The 17,120-nt window shown below is 38.0% G+C and overlaps 1 protein-coding gene across 1 annotated transcript in view; it reads left to right on the top strand.

Annotated features, from left to right (window-relative positions):
• srgap3 (SLIT-ROBO Rho GTPase activating protein 3) overlaps positions 1 to 17,120 on the top strand; it is a 144,930-nt gene that overhangs the window by 89,882 nt on the left and 37,928 nt on the right. Inside the window, exons 6-10 of the mRNA XM_053636879.1 lie at positions 2,741 to 2,869; positions 7,579 to 7,800; positions 10,503 to 10,604; positions 14,184 to 14,381; positions 16,388 to 16,472. Coding sequence (XP_053492854.1) covers positions 2,741 to 2,869; positions 7,579 to 7,800; positions 10,503 to 10,604; positions 14,184 to 14,381; positions 16,388 to 16,472 — 736 coding nt within the window. The remainder of the gene's footprint in view (positions 1 to 2,740; positions 2,870 to 7,578; positions 7,801 to 10,502; positions 10,605 to 14,183; positions 14,382 to 16,387; positions 16,473 to 17,120) is intronic.

Below are 17,120 nucleotides of genomic sequence, written 5' to 3'. Positions count from 1 at the left end.
CAACTTTGGCAAACCATGTCTTCATGGAGCTCGCTTTGTGCACAGGGACATTGTCATGCTAGAACAGGTTTGGGCCTCTTAGTTCCAGTGAAGGGAAATTGTAATGCTACAGCATGCAAAGACATTCTAGACAGTGTGTGTTTAATTTTATGGCAACAGTTTGGGGAAGAACCACATATGGGTGTGATGATCAGGTACACTATATACACTATATGGCCACAAACATTTGGCCATATAGTTTATACAGATTTACTTATTTCTTGGCAAAGAAAAGGCAAACTGTGATATGTGAGTCTCAGTTGTGTTTTTAACAGCTTGAGTGCACAGATGGAGCGTTAAATCAGAAATTATTGGATACAGTCAAATGAAGAAGTTTGCATAACTTTAGAACAAATTGAAGAAGACAATCAAATCAACAAGATCAACACCAGTTTACTGAAAGTCAGTTAGGGTTAACAGATTTTTACAATATCATTTTATATCTAAAATGATTTGGTAAAATGACTACATTCTAGACGACCGTCTGTATGTCTGGTTAAAAGTGCTTGGCACAAATTGAAACTTTGCTGTAGTCTCCACTTGCACGTTGAGTTTCAGTGACATTAAAGTTGCATAAAATCAGATATGACTCATGTCTCAGACTGTGGTCATACTACCACTTTCATATATCAGGTTTCAGGACACCTAATGAAAGCGGGCCACACTGGAATTGAAACTGTGAGATGCAGTGTGATTTTTCCTGTTCACACTGTCATAGCAAAACAAATGTGTCACACATGAGGCCAACTTTTACCCACAGTGTGAACAGAGTGTTGTTTATTGAGCTTCATGCTGTCAGAGTTTATAATCCATTAATTTTTATTTAGTAACAATGCTAGATTTTATGTATAACACAAAGTGCTTTGCAAACCCAACTATTGAAAATATATATATAAACTGTATATATATTCTTTAGCAGAATAACAAAACAAGCTAAATCGATATTTACAATGTTTTCCCTGCCTGCCATCTGAGGCGAGCTTCCCAAAATTCTCTCTCTCTCTCTCTCTCGCGCGCTCTCTCTCGCTCTCTCACTCTCTCTCTACTAGCCAGACAAAGCAGTGATGCACTAATCCATATTGCGCTTATTTACAATTTCCGTAATAATTAGCACTTGAGGTTTAGTAAATTTCGGTCACTAGTGTTCAATAAAATACACAAATGTTTACATGTAAAATGACACGTGATCAGGATTCATCAGAATGAATTTGGCTGCAATTTACATCAGTTAAGTATTTAGTTTTGTCAGTGCAAGTAGGGTGATAGTCCTCATGTTTAATGCCATTAAAGCAGCTGTCAGATTTGAGTGCTGATTCTGTTTGATAAAAAATTCAGCACCTCCCAGCTGGAGCTGTTTAACAGATGAGGTTCAGTATAGCATATAACAGAGTCAGCACCTACAGGCTCTTCAAAAGAAACTTGCATATGTTGTATTGTGTAGTACTGAAATGTTTGCCATTTGTTTACTATCAGAATTCAGATGTAGATTTAGACACAGCTGCAGTTTCTGAATGTGAGGAAGATTTATGTCACATAGAAATATCACATTATATCATATTATGTTATTTTATATGATACAGACATTATTTTATATTATTTCATATAATACAGCTATGGCGATATTCAGTATAACCGCATGGTTGTGAGTTTGATATTGCTTTTATACAGCAGTTCTATAAGCAAGAAATTATATTTCAGAGACAATGTGGCCAAATGCTCTGTTTATTTTTCCTCCGCTGGTGGAAATAGATCCCGAAGAAGCCACACTCACTTCATAATCCATTGCAGAAGTGCAAACACGTTACCTCGATTCTTGCTTCACTGCACTGGCTACTGGTGCTCGGCAGAATTGATTTCAAAACACTCCTACTAGTATACAAAGTGTAGTTCCTTCATACCTTACGGTCTGTTCATAACCCCTCTAGAACTCTCAGGTCATGTGATCAAACGCTACTAACGGTTCACAGATCTAGATTGAGGTTTAGGGGTGATCGCGCTTTCGCTGTGGCTGGCCCTAAGCTTTGGAATAGCCTGCCTCTACATATTAGAACGGCTCCTACCTTAACTATTTTCAAATCCAAGTTCTTTCTTTTCCTTGGCATTATATAGAACCATAGAGATAGTTTTAAATTTGTTATATGATTGGTATGTAACAACAGTTATAATGTAAATTTTTTTTTATTGATATTATTTTTATTTCTATTTTAGCTTTTGTACTTATTGTTATAAAGCACTTTGGTCAGCCTATGTTGTTTTTAATGTTGCTATATAAATAAACCTGACATTGACATCTGCTAGCTAGCTCACATTGATTTGTACATTTCCAGTAAAGGTGCTTCTGGTAAAATTGGTGTCCCTTCTTCCTATTCATTTTCATCTGTTGAGCTTTCATATTTTAAGTCAAAAGTTATACCCTGAAGAGTATCATCTACCATGTCCGCTGATGATGTCGCCAACTCTACTGGAGTAACTGTTTCAAACTAGGAAGTGAAATTTCACGTGGTGAACACAGACGAGCGGAGTGATACAGGAAACAGTGAAATGTCCCAGTGCGGTTATAGGAAATATAAGCACTCTAGGAATGCCGCTCGACCAATTAAATGAGTGAACCGGAACTAACCGTTGAATAATGAAACTACTTGCAATGTACTTTCCCCAAATAAATAAACTCCCTCTGTTTTCCTCTTTCTTCCTTCCTTAGAGACAAGCCAAGTATTCAGAAAACAAGCTGAAATGCACGAAAGCTCGCAACGACTATTTATTGAATTTGGCAGCCACCAACGCTGTAGTGGCAAAATACTACATTCATGACGTCTCCGACATGATTGACGTGAGTATGCCACATGAGACGTGTGTTTGTGTACGTTGGCTTGGATGTGTAAGTGTTTGTTTGACACAGCCGAACTGCAGGGGACTCCGTCTGTTTCACGTTGCATTGTGGGTACTGTGTCTCGCTAAAGCCGATCTATGTTATTTCCTCCAAATGTTTCTCACAGACTTTATTTTCTCTGCTTTGCATAATTATACCCTTTCTGGCATTGTAATTCTGGCACCCACCACTGCTGCATCATGTTATAATTCCAGCATTATTTATTCGTACATAGCAGATGTTTATTTGACCTTAAAACCAGTTTGATTCTTTTCAAGTTTATAATCTGCCCACAGTACTTAGTTATGCTTGGTAATGCATTGCTCGTCCTGTCATAAATAAATGTTTGTTTTTTTTTGTCTCGGTGACATTTGCCATGTTGACCACTTGCTGGCTGAGAGTGTGTGTGTGTGTGTGTGTGTGTGTGTGTGTGTGTGTGAGTGTGTGTGACAGACAAATCTGTCCTCCTGGATTTCTGCTGCGTGACGGACAGGGTACAGCAGTGCATTGCTGTTTTTATTATTTTTTTTACACGTGCATCCTATGAGGTGGCGGAGGACAAAATATACGCACACAAACACACGCACACTACTGTAACACGCACAAATATGGAAGTGGCACATTCGGGATAAGGCTTCTTTTCTCTTGTGTTTCCTACTGGAGGAAAAAAGGTGGGGAGGAAATAAAAACCATTTGCATACGAACTAGTGATAAGGTGCAGCGATATGACATGATACAGTTATTTAAAGCACACATTATTGTTTAATAACCTCAGTTCTTTAAGAATTTTATACACAAAGAGAGAGAGAGAGAGAGAGATCTTTGTGTTTTTTATTTATGTATGTGTATATGTGTACATTTATCTTCAGTAGTGGTGGTGGATCCAGAGCTTGTCCTGGGAACACTGATTGTGAGGCAGAAATACACCCTGGATTGGATGCAAGTCCATCTCAGTGCACCATTCTCACACACACACACACACACACACACACACACACACACATTTACACAACCATTCACATATAGGGACAATTGAGCATAGCCAGTCCACCTCTCATCAGGTTTTTGTGAGCTGGGAGAACCAGAGAACCCAGGAAGAAACCTTAGTGTACACAGGATGAACATTCACAGAAACTCAGACACAGACAGTAACCAGAGCTTTGGTTTAAACCGGAGACCCTGGAGCTGTGAGACAGCAACACTACCCTGTACACCATTGTGCTGCCTAAAGACTATTTATTTTACAGAAAATTATTTACTATGCATGAATATTATATCATCTACACATTTGCATCTCTCTTCATTAATGCATAACAAGGGAGGATTAAGGAATTTGTTTGCATTAGAGTTTGCATTGTTTGCATTTGTTTGCATATTTGCATGCGGAGGTTGCATGTTCTCCCCATGCTTTGGGGGTTTTCTCAGGGTACTCCGTTTTCCTCCTGTCTAAAGACATGCGTTGTAGGCTGGTTGGCATCTCTAAATTGTCCGTAGTGTGTGAATGTGTGTACAATTATGACCTGTCCAGGGTGTCCCCCACCTTATGCCCCAAGTTTCCTGGGATAGGCTCCCCCGTGACCCTGTGTAGGATAAGCGGAACAGAAAATGGATTGATGGATGGTTTGCATTACAATTCTAACATCAAATGTTTAAAAGAAACAATTTCTGTGGCATATTTTAAGAATATTGACATTTAAGAATGTTATTTTCCTTTTATATTTGGCCCAAAATATGCAGATTTTGTGAGCGTGTGCTACAGAAGCCACCTCAAAGCACAGAAATTCATGTGGTCCTTATGGCATTCCATAAGTTCTCAGACCCTTGATTTTTTTCCCCTCTAGCTGTGCAGAGGAAGTTGGTACTCCTTACAGCCAATCTAGCAGTGGTGTGTCAGTAAACCCGTCAGCTTAAAGCATTAACTGGGCATTAAAGAATGTGGCAGGACTTCAATGTTGAACCCTGAGCACAGCTCAAAGTGGAAGTTATTTCATCAGTGATGAAAAATCCTGGTACTTCACTGCCCCTGCCTTTAATCACAGCGGACTTTATAATAGAATCACTCTACTGTGTTTAAACAATGACTATAAACAAAGACTAAGGCAGCCTCCCAATTCCCCACGCCCCAGACAGCCCCCTACACACAGAGCTGTTTACTGGGTCTTCACATTTCATGGCCATGGCAAATCTAGGGAATCAAGACAGTTTCATAATTCCCCTGGCTGGGTAAAATGAGGTCGATGGCTCCTGTGGCATTCTCTTGATCCTGTTCTTTTAAACGTCATGTTAAAGTGTGACAGCCACAAAGTTAGCCCTTATTCGTGGAGTACTGTGATTTGGTTGCTACGGCTGGTTTCTTTACTCTATCATGATTGGACTTTCTTGTTCCTGTGCTCAAAATTGGTGGCGTGTCTGTCCATCCTCTGTAATTCACCAGGACGCAATGAGAGGAGGAGGAAATGCAGGCTCCTTTATTTCCACTGGGCTGTAGGGAAGTGGTGCAATTGTGACAGTAACAGCTAAAAGAGAAAAGTGTTTGCCCTATCATCTAGAGATCACATCCCAATGATACTGCAGCCATCCGTGCCAAGGAAACCAAGAGAGCAAAATATTGCATGCTCTCTGGGTGGGACGGATGGCATACGCTCCCTCCTGTTAATCACAGCAACTCTAGCCAGAAACACATTTGCACATGTATGTAGAAGAGGGCAGTTAGCATTCTCTTCCAAGTGAGTTCAGCTGCTCTGTGACGTAGCATGAGATGCAGTGGCTGGTTTCACATGACTCAGAGAAAACATATCCTAGTCATATCCCAGCCATTTCGCATGATGCTTGATATCAGTTTATGTTATTTACTGTACATGAGGACATTCATGTCAGTGGTGTTCCTCAAAGTGAGGAAATTTGATTCTAGTGGGATTTAAAAATGAGAAAATTAGAGCTTAAGGGGATATCAAAAAGACATAATTGAAACATATTGGGATTTTCAAAAGAATGAGATAATTGAGCATAGACTAAAATAATTGGGCATAGACTAAAGATAAGACTGTAAATAGGGCGTTGAGTCTGTGTACAGATTCAGATCACTTTGGGATGTCTCACGGATTGGATCTCATGTTGCTTCTCTAATCCAACATCCAAACATAGATTTTTACTTTCAGTTGTGCTTTGGAGTATGACCACTCATGGAAGAAGGTAATTAGCACTTCTGGTCATTTTTTGACACAACAATGTGCTATGTGAGTACAGTTGTCTCTAAATACCAATCCCACTATTTATTATTTTCATTTTGTAGATTTGATACCAATACCAGAGCTCTGATTATCAGACAATAACTATGTTTACATGTACATCAAATTCCATTTAAGGTCTATATTCGGATTGCAGCCATATTGTGTTATTTCCCGGGAGATTCAAGTTGCTGCTGTGGCTACCCACAATTCCCTGCGGACTGAGCCTTTATATATATATATATATATATATATATATATATATATATATATATATATATATATATATATATATATATATGTATATGTGTGTGTGTGTGTGTGTGTGTGTGTGTATATATATATATATATATGTATATATATATATATATATATATATGTATATATATATATATATATATATATATATATATGTATATGTATATATCCTTCCAGTGGGTTTTATGAATAAGTTGCTTACATGCAACAAATGTCCGATTAAAACGGGCGTATTCCAGGGGTGGGAATCAGAATATTATCTTAATCTGAATCGGGCAATCAGACTGTGGTGTTTACACGACTCAGTACTAATTAGATTATTGGCGAATTCCGATTCATATCAGAATATTGATATGCATGTAAACATAGTCATAGCAAATTTCTGATGCTAAGTTGGGTGAAATATTACATTTATGTTGACACAAAGCTGTAAGATAACCTGTGGTCATGTATGGCAAAAACATTAGTGAATCAGGTTGGAAAATATGTCTTTCTTATCCAATACCGATCCAAGATTTCAGGTCAGTGTTACTCCTGATACTCAGTATCAGTTTTCAGTCAGTGGCACTGGAGCATGCACTGTATTACGGTTGTATATAAATACACAAGACTAAACCGCTAAAGTATTTTATAATCAGGTTATTCAAATGAGCTCATGTGCCAGTTTACTTAAACACCTAATTGAGCCTAATGGATGGATTTATGGCTCAAGAGAGCTAGCTGACACCTCTTCATTAAAACGCCCATATAATGATTCGCAGGCATGTTTGTTTCCCTGCAGCATATTTGGAACGTGCAAAGTGTTCTTCTAAATTAGGTTACTTTATGCTATTTTTTAACACTGAAACTAATTAGACTGGATATCCCACTGCGCTTGTACTTCCAAATTTGTGCTAAAGGCCTCACTTTGCTCTCTTTCCTTCTACGAGCCATTTCATGTCTTTAGACATGTACTTGTATGTTTGTATATAACAGTGAATGAAACATTTAATTGCAGTGCAGAATTTCATACAAATTGATGGAGTTGCCACAAAATTTTCCAGTTCAAATTTTTACTAATGAAACCGAACTGAAATGGATATGCTTGGAGCTCGTTACCATAGAGAAGAAATGAGCTGGTGTACATGGTAATGCTTTGCCAGTTCTTTGAAACGTCTTCCTTTTTTGTCCTCTTTTCTTTTCCAGTGCTGTGACCTTGGCTATCATGCTAGCCTGGCGCGCACGTTTAGGACTTATCTCTCTGCAGAATACAACCTGGAGACTTCTCGCCATGAAGGACTGGACCTGATCGAGAGCGCTGTGGATAACCTGGACTCTCGCAGTGACAAGCACAAGATCATGGACATGTACAACCAGGTGTTCTGTCCTCCCATGCGCTTCGAGTATCTGCCGCACATGGGAGATGAGGTGAGAGAGTTGGACATATCCGCTCCATCTAACCTGAAGTTCACAGTGTGTTTGTATGGTAGCCTGTAGAAACCCTTTATATAGTGACATTTTGACTACAGTATATGTAGTTTTGAATACTATGGGCTTTCCTGAATTGAAATTGGTATGGCATTCTGTATCTCAAACACAATTTATAACAAGTCAGGTTACCTCCAAAAGTAAAACAGGCAGAAAATACATTTTAAGATTTCATTACAAACATGGAAAGACACAGACACACTGATTATATATAAAAAATAATAAACATGACTGTGAAACCTATGTCTAAATACCCACCTTTATTCACGAAGCTGTGATTTTCTTTACGGCAAGCAACAAATGACAGCCCAACATTTGATTTGAATCTGGTAACAAAGCTAATACAGAGCCTAGCATGTAACATAAATCAAACTTAAATACATTTTTATCCTTGTGTTGTCTTAAGCATCAAAAATGGCCAGCCACTATGTTCAACAGCAGAGAAAACGAGTGGTGTCCACTGATTAAATGTAGTCTTTCTGCACTTTGAATAGGGAAAACCAAGTTCTTCACAAAGTTTGTGATGAATGACAGGTTATTTCTTCATGAAAAATAGATTTGGGTTTTAAAATTCAATTAAGCTGCTTTATTTTGGGGGTTTAGTGAAGGTGGGTCATTTTTGACCCTTAGGACAAAAGTCCTGATTGCTTCTGCTTTTGTGTATATCTCATACTAAATTGTTTCAGAAATGAAAACAAAATCTAAGATAAAACAAAGGCAACCTGAGTAAACACAAAATACAGTCATTAAATGATGTTATTTATTGAAGCAAAAAAAAGTTATCTAATACCAACTGGGCCCCAATAATACCAACTATGTATTTCCCCCCATAGTTACTCATTTTCCAAATCTATGAAACTGCATTCATAATGGAGTTCAGCTGGAGTAGACGCAACCAGGCCTGATTACTGCAAACCCCGTTCAATCAAATCAACATTTAAATAGAACTTGAAGCATGAAGTTGGTTAAAAGGTCTTACCCAGTAACACACTATGCTAAAATTGAAAGAAATTCCAGAAATGTTGAGGAAGAAGGTGATTGAAATACATCAGTATGGGAAGGGATACAAAGCTATTTCAAAGGCTCTGGGACTCCCAAGAACCACAGTGAGATCCATTAGATCCAAATGGAAAAACTCAGCACAGTAGTGAACCTTCCCAGAAGTGGCCGACCTTCCAAAATTCCTCCAAGAGCACAGCAACGACTCATCCAGCAAGACCCAAAAGAGCCAAGGACAACATCAAAGCACCTACAGGCCTCTCTTGCATCAATAAAGGTTCATGGCTCCACTATCAGAAAGACACTTGGCAAAAATGGCTTCCATGGAAGAGTGGTGAGGCGAAAACCGCTGCTAACCCAGAAGAACATTAAGGCTCATCTAAATTTTTCCAAAACACACCTTGATGATCCTCAAACCTTTTGGGAGAATGTTCTGTGCATTGATGAGTCGAAAGTGGAACTGTTTGGAAAACAAGTCCTGTTCTATCTGGCATAAACCAAACACAGAATTCCACAAAAAGAACATCATACCTACAGTCAAGCATGGTGGTGGAAGTGTGATGGTGTGGGGATGCTTTGCTGCTTCAGGGACTGGGCAACTTGCAATAATTGAGGGAAACATGAATTCTGCTCTCAACCAGAAAATCCTAAAGGAGAATGTCCGGTCTTCAGTCCATAAGTTGAAACTCAAGCACAATTGAACTATGCAGCAAGACAATGATCCAAAGCATAGGAGTAAGTCCTAGTCCTAGAAGTAAGTGAAAGACTGATCTCCAGTTGTCAGAAGAGTTTAGTTGCATTTATTGCTGCTAAAGGTGGCACAACCAGATTTGAAGTTTAAAGGAAGCAATTACTTTTTCACATGGGTGATAGGTGTTGGCTAACCTTTTTTTACTTCAGTAAAAAAACTATTTAAAAATAAAAACTGTATGGTGTGTTTACTCGGGTTGCCTTTATGTTGTATTTCATTTGAAGATCTAAAACTATTTAGTATGAGAGATACATAAAAACAGAAGAAACACTATTTCACAGCACTGTACAAACAACTCTAGTGTCAAAGTTCAAAATAATTTGGCCAAAACCTAATTTTTTGTCTGTTTGCCAGAATTTACCTGCATCATCATTGGACAGATTTTTCCAGATGGTCACATATTTACCAAATAATATATCATTATACAAAAACAATATCATTTTATTCTAAGATTACATTTGTGTGCAATATGGCCTTGAGGCGTCAAAGTATGTAATGTTAACAGACTGCTGGTATGTATAAAGAACTGCAATCTCTGATTGTACTTCTCCTTGTCACTAGATTAGTATCCTGAAGGGTACATTTGTATCTTTAGTATGTATGTTTCACCTGGAAACGTGAATAGAGTGTGCCTTTAAAATGATTTAAAGTACATAATATGTTTAAAGACCACAGTTGTGACTTTAATTGGATTAAATTTGAAAGTAAAAGTAAAAGAAAAATAAATACTGCAAGGTAGTAAGGGTGTATCCATGAGGGTGCCACTTTAGCAACAGGTACTGAGTGTTTACTGTGTAAGTGTAGTAGTCTACCATGAAACGAGTGTGAATTAAAGGCTAAAGCTGAATGTCATTAAGCCACCATTTTATGAGCACGTGTTTGTGTGTGTCAGGTGTGCCAGGTGAGTGCTCAGCAGCCAGTTCAGACAGAGCTCCTGATGCGCTACCATCAGCTGCAGTCCCGCCTGGCTACACTGAAGATCGAGAACGAGGAGGTGAGCCCCATGTCTGAAGCATATATTTACACAAACCTTTACCTTTTTTTACGCTGTAACATTACACTGCACCACATACAGCTAAAGGCCACAGTTATCATCCCAGTTAGTATGCATTAATTAACTAGTGACTGCTATATTTTGATTTGACTGTGTTATTAACTGTAGTCTAATTAGGGTCATGCACCATATGGATCAGATCAATTAGAGAAAACATGACGCAGATCAATTGAGCCAGACATGAGCTGACCTTTGAATCAGCACCCAGGATTCCCAGGATGGAAGACCCATGAAATAAATGCCACCTCAATCTCAGTCTTGAAGGAAATGTTTTTTTTTTTTTTTTTTTTTTTTTTTTTTTTTTTTAAACCCAGCTTGCTTGGAAATCAAGGCTAAATAAAGTGTAAAAGCAAGCCAAGGCAAGTTGACACTGTTCAGATATTTCTAACACTTCAATTTCTAAGTGTCTTGATAGTATCCATCTCTATTTTAAGTCCCATCTGTATGCAATAAATGAATAAGTTAACAAAACCAGCTTATTCATTTTTTATGTACTGAAAACGATTTCAGTCTCCTTACGGTATCCTGAATAACCTCACATTGATGGCAAAAACATCCAGGCTGAGGCTTTCAATTATGCTGCACACTGCGGAGATACTCGTTCTTCACTGTAGCATTGCCAGATGGGAACTTTGACCAAGTCTTCTCTTTAGAAAGCCCTTAGCTTTACTCAGAAAAGTTTCTCAGGCTCTGTTGTTTCTGAAGTACTCAGGAGGATGCATCACACTGGCAACCACACTGATTTAATTTCCAAGATTCAATTCATCGTGTGTGGGAACATGGAGTATTTTTAGCTTTCCCTTTCTGCTAATGATGTCGTTTTTTTTTTCTTTCTTTCTTTTTGAAGTGAAAGAGTTGAATTCATAAAAGTGCTTCTTTGCGGCCGGGTAGGAGAAGGCGACATGCCATGAATTCCTACTAAGTGTACGAAGATGCTAATCGACTCCATAATAGCCCAACCTGCGAATATTGATGGCTTTATCCAGCCCTTATCACTGTGCGTCTCTTAACCAGGTCATAATGGACGATTTGTGTCAGGGAGGGAATATGCCACATTTATCTGAGAGCTTCACAATAGAGTCATGGGACAGTTTTACATATCTTCTGTGTTGTAGTCAGACAGTACTCATTTTCAGCTGTTCACATGAATTATATTTCACCCCAGGGTTGTTTGGGAGTCTGTCCTCCATAAGCTAGGCTTATGGTCGTGGTGTGGAAATTTCTTGGGTGGATGTAACAAACTCTGTGACTGCTATTAAAAGTGAGAAATGAAAAGAAGACTGAATAAGGCCTCACTCTTCAACATTTTAAAGCTTACAAAATCTTTCTTGCTTACATTCTTACATATGCATTGGCAGTGTGCAATAAAAATATAAAATACACTCTCAAGTGGCATGGCATGCCTACAACATTTAAATATTGGATTGGATATAATTCCCTAATATACACATTTACAAAAATCCAGCATTAATTCTTACCATTACTAATTCAATTCCATTTTATTTGTATAGCACTTTTAACAATAGATATTGTCACAAAGCAGCTTTACAGAAATCTGGATTTAGATTTCAATCCCTAATGAGCAAGCTAAAAAAAAAATTAAATGAGGAAGAAATCTTGAGAACTTTAAAGGGGAACCCATCCTTTTCTGGGTGACCCTAGATAGTGTTCATTCAGTACTAAGTGTGTTGAAAGGATGTTCAGTATCAGCAGGTCTTCATGATTACGGCAGCAGTTCTTAGGTACAGGTCTACAGTGTCGAGGCGAGATTATGCACCGAAGACAGTGACTATGTTTACATGCACATCAGATTGCTTTTATGATCTATATTTGGGTTGCAGCCATATTCTGGATGCAATGTTTGTATGCGTACAGGCATTAGAATATTCATGTATACATGGGTGGTGTAAGAATGCCTGAGTTGCCATTCCTAAATACCTAGCCTACAGCTAAGCATCTGGTAGCACCCACAATTCCTTGCAGACTGAGCGTGCATGTATATCCTTTGGATTTTCTGAATAATGTGTTCACATGCAACAAATTTCCTATTAAAACAGGCATATTCCAGGGGTGGGGAATCGGAATTTAGGGAATCAGAATATTGTCTTAATCTGAATAAGGCAGTCGGATTGTGGTGTTTACGTGACTCAATACTAATTAGAATATTGGCAAATTCCGATTAATATTCGAATATTGATGTGCATGTAAACAAAGTCACTGACTACGTTTACATGCACATCAAATGCTGTTTAAGGTCTATAATCGGGTTGCAGCCATATTCTGAATGTGATGTTTATATGCATACAGACATCGGAATATTCCTGTAAACATGGATGGTGAAAGTATGCCAATCTACACATGTGCTTTTCCTTTCCCGCAGTTATTTCCTGCTAGATTCAAATACTGCCGTTGCTACCCACAATTCCTTGCAGACTGAGCATGTGCATGTATCTCCTTTCAGTTGATTTTCTGAATAAGGTGATTACATGTAACAAATTTCCAATTAAAACAGGCATATTCGAGGGGTGGGAATCAGAAGTGGGGAATGTTGTCTTAATCTGAATTAGGCAGTGGGATTGTGGTGTTTACATTACATGATTTACTACATGATTTAATATTGCCAAATTCCAATTACTATCGGAATATTGATGTGCATGTAAATATAGTCAGTGTGAGACATACTGATTTTGGGACGTCTTTAGCATACCCATGTAGGACCATCCACACATCAGAGAGTGAGACACAAGTGCAGAAAGCGCCAAGTAGAAGAGTTATCAATGTGAATCAAGCAGGTCAGGAGGATGAGAGGGACCACAGAGGTAGGGGTGTGTCATGATCAGACATCAGCATTACATACTAGCACACGCAGTATTTATTATGATAACAGCAAAACATCTGATAATTACCCACATTTACTTGAGTCTGATCTGATAATCTGAGAAACTTTTAGTCAATCATTAATTATATTTCTTTTGGTAGTGCCAATACAAGTAGCAGTTTTCCAGTACCAAGGTTATTTCAGTTGAGTTACCAAAATGATGGCATGTGTAAATACAAAACAGCTCAATGCCATCTACCAGAATACTGATCCTGCACAGGACTGCTTTCTCATGCCTGGCTTATAGCAGCAACTTTTTACAAGGAGTTATACAGATAACATCCAGTGGACGGTTAAATGATTTCAAATTCTAATTTTATTTCTCACACACACACACACACACAACCATACACAGTATGACGTGCAGTGAGATGCTTTTCACGGCTGTTTGGTGAAAACAGAATTTACATAGACCAGAATTTATTGCATACAAGTAGATCAAGAAAAATATAAAAAATATAATATCATTTCAAGCTGTCAGGCTGCTCTAACTATATCATTGGGAATTATATGGGAATTAACAATGCACACAGACAGCAATAGACTGGATAAATTTCGCGTTACAGAACAGATACAGATGAGATAAAGTGTTGCTGTTAAACGATGTGTCATGTTTTTTTGTTGTTTTTTTTGCTGCTCAGGTGCGCAAGACCCTGGATGCGACAATGCAGACGCTGCAGGACATGTTGACTGTTGAGGACTTTGACGTGTCTGATGCCTTCCAGCACAGCCGATCCACAGAGTCTGTTAAATCAGTGGCGTCTGAAGGCTACATGAGCAAACTGAACATCGCAAAGAGGCGCTCCAACCAGCAGGAGACTGAGCTCTTCTACTTCACAGTGAGTCAGACACTGTATTCAAAGTAGTTCTATTGGTAATGCTTTACATTAAGGTTCCCTTAACTAGCCTTATGTACTGCATTAGACATTAATAACATTCATTAATTAACAATGAACCTCAGCATCAATAAATCATGACTAACCTGACAAAGTAATAAAGTACATTAACACACATTATGTGACGTTTGTTTAAATTTTAATGAAATCACCTGCACTGAATAATGTTTATTCAATCCGTGACTAAATATCCCTTGAGTCCACATAAGTTAGCAGTAATTAAATTACAACATGTTAATAAATGTTGATAACTAAATGAACACTGGTTTCCGGGCTTAAATATTAAAACTTACTACACAGCCTCAGTTCTGAAATAATATGAATTGTGTTCAATAATGTTACTTAAGGGAACTTTTATGTAAAGCCTTGTTCTTATTATTAGTATTTATTGGTTCAAAGATTTGACGGCATCCATGATTAAGTTCTACAATGATACACTTTAAATGCATTTAATTGTTAAATGTATTTACTACAGTAAGCTTAGCAGACAAAAAAAAATATTGGATGTCTAATTTCTTTCTTAATGTTTAGTTACTCCAACCCTTGCATTATTTTAGTGTTTAACATGCTGTTGCAAATTAAAATCCTGAAGTGTCCTAGTATTGCATAATGCTCATTGAATACAGATTTGGCCCTGTGCACTTTACAGTTATTCTGGAAGGGCTTCCTCATGCCCCTGGTCTTTCAGCACAGACAATATAAAGAGTATTTGGGAGGGACAGTGTTGGATAAAGGCAAACTCAGAGTTTGGCCAGCATCATGCTGATTTATTTTCATCCAGGAGCGCATTGTCACGTTATAAAGATGGATATGGAAGCAAGCGCAGATCTTCTAACATTTAACAAACAAACAAACAAAATACAAAGACACAATAACACGAGGCAAAATACTGTGGCAAAAACTAAACATGGAAGCGTGGACAAAAGCATAGATAGACGATACGTAAGACAAGGAAGCAGTACAAACAGTGGCTTTATAATGGAGTGCTCGTTAAACAGAAACGTGATGCAGGTGGTCATGTGACAGTGATGTAGTATGGTGCAGTGGCTGCTGGGAAATGAAGTCCAGAGTTCCCTACTTGATACATGACACGCATTAAGTTTTTATTATTATTATTATTATTATTTTGCCCAAGCAGTTTAGTATATAGCAGGGTTCTCATTCTTTTTGCAGCCCATTAACTGTATAATACATTCCCTAGACCCCATCAGCATAGATTTATTTTATAAACATAATCCAACTAATTATTTATATGTATGCTTGAGCTATTTATTTTGTGTTGTATGTTCTGGAATGAACTGTTGTCTGGTTCAAACATAGAGCTTTTCATTACTGAATATATAACTTTTTAAATTATCATAAGATTTATGATTATTTATAGGCCTGCTCGTGTTTGAGGTTTGTTAATGAGGTTTGGATTAAAGCCATTCAGTTCAAATGACCAGTCAAACAGGATACAGGATGTCCAACTATACTGTATTATAGTAAACTAGTATACTATACTAAACTATAAAAACTCAGTACTTTGACAAAAAATTATGGACCCGCTGGCAATGCTTCACTGAACCGCTGGTTTTCCCCTGACCCTACATTGAGGCCCACAGGTATGTAGTATAAATTATAAAATAACCTGTGTCTTTTTTATTTACTATGCAAGATATCACTTTTGTAATCTAATCATAGAACACAACGTCTTAAACTGATACACTGAAAATGAAAGTCTACCCAGAATTCTCATATCGTAAATGAAATCATAAAACTCTCAGGACGAGGCTTCGTGGCTTAGCAACAACAACGGAAATTAAACTTCTTAGAGAACGTATTGAATTATTGCCGTGCAAAATACACAACAAAATTTGATCTGCCATAGCGAGCGACTCTATCCTTTGTGTCACTGTCAGCTTGTGTTATAATCACTAGCTCCCTAACATCATCATCTGTGTGTGCAGAAATTCAAAGAGTACCTGAACGGAAGCAACCTCATCATTAAACTGCAGGCCAAGCACGACCTCCTGAAGCAGACGCTGGGGGAAGGTGAGTGCTTGCATAACGAGCGCTAAATGCCAAGTGTCAGACCTTGTGTAAAGGTCTCTCTTTGTGTCTTTGGTCACTGCAGGATAATGTCAAATTAAGAGAGAGAGAGCCAGCACTTTAATGAAGAGTGTCGTTGAAAGGCTTCCTTTCATGCCTGGTCTTTAAAGAGTGTTTGTGGTTCAAATGGGTGATTAAAAGAAGATGGTGGTCCAGCTTTTCTCCAGGTCCTAATTCCTATCTGCTCACTATATTATTGGGGGAAGTTAGGAAAGGGTTAATACGCTGCGTAATATGGTGTAAGTGCAGAACACGTTAACAAAACAAAAATGTGAGCGCGAATTAGGTTAAACAAGTAAAACCTAAAACACAACAGCAATTTCAGAAACACATCAGCGTTAACTGAAAACAGAAAGGGTAGGTCCTTATTGAGCACGATATGCCCGATGCTGATTGGAGAGCTGCATTTTTTCACTCTGTTATGTAGTTAGCCTGGCAAAAAGGATTTAATGCAAATTTACTCATGCTATTATAGTGATGAGTAATTCTTTCTTCTGAATAACCAAGCTTCTATTGGTGCTGGGCAATATACTGCCTAATATCAAAGATATAATATCAATATCGTGATAAAGTGTCAAAATACACTTTTCT

This window comes from Ictalurus furcatus, chromosome 11 (genome assembly GCF_023375685.1).
Source record: "Ictalurus furcatus strain D&B chromosome 11, Billie_1.0, whole genome shotgun sequence".
NCBI classification, from domain to species: Eukaryota; Metazoa; Chordata; class Actinopteri; order Siluriformes; family Ictaluridae; genus Ictalurus; species Ictalurus furcatus.
The sequence above is the reverse complement of the archived record's forward strand: the minus strand, read 5'-3'. Positions and strand labels throughout refer to the sequence as shown.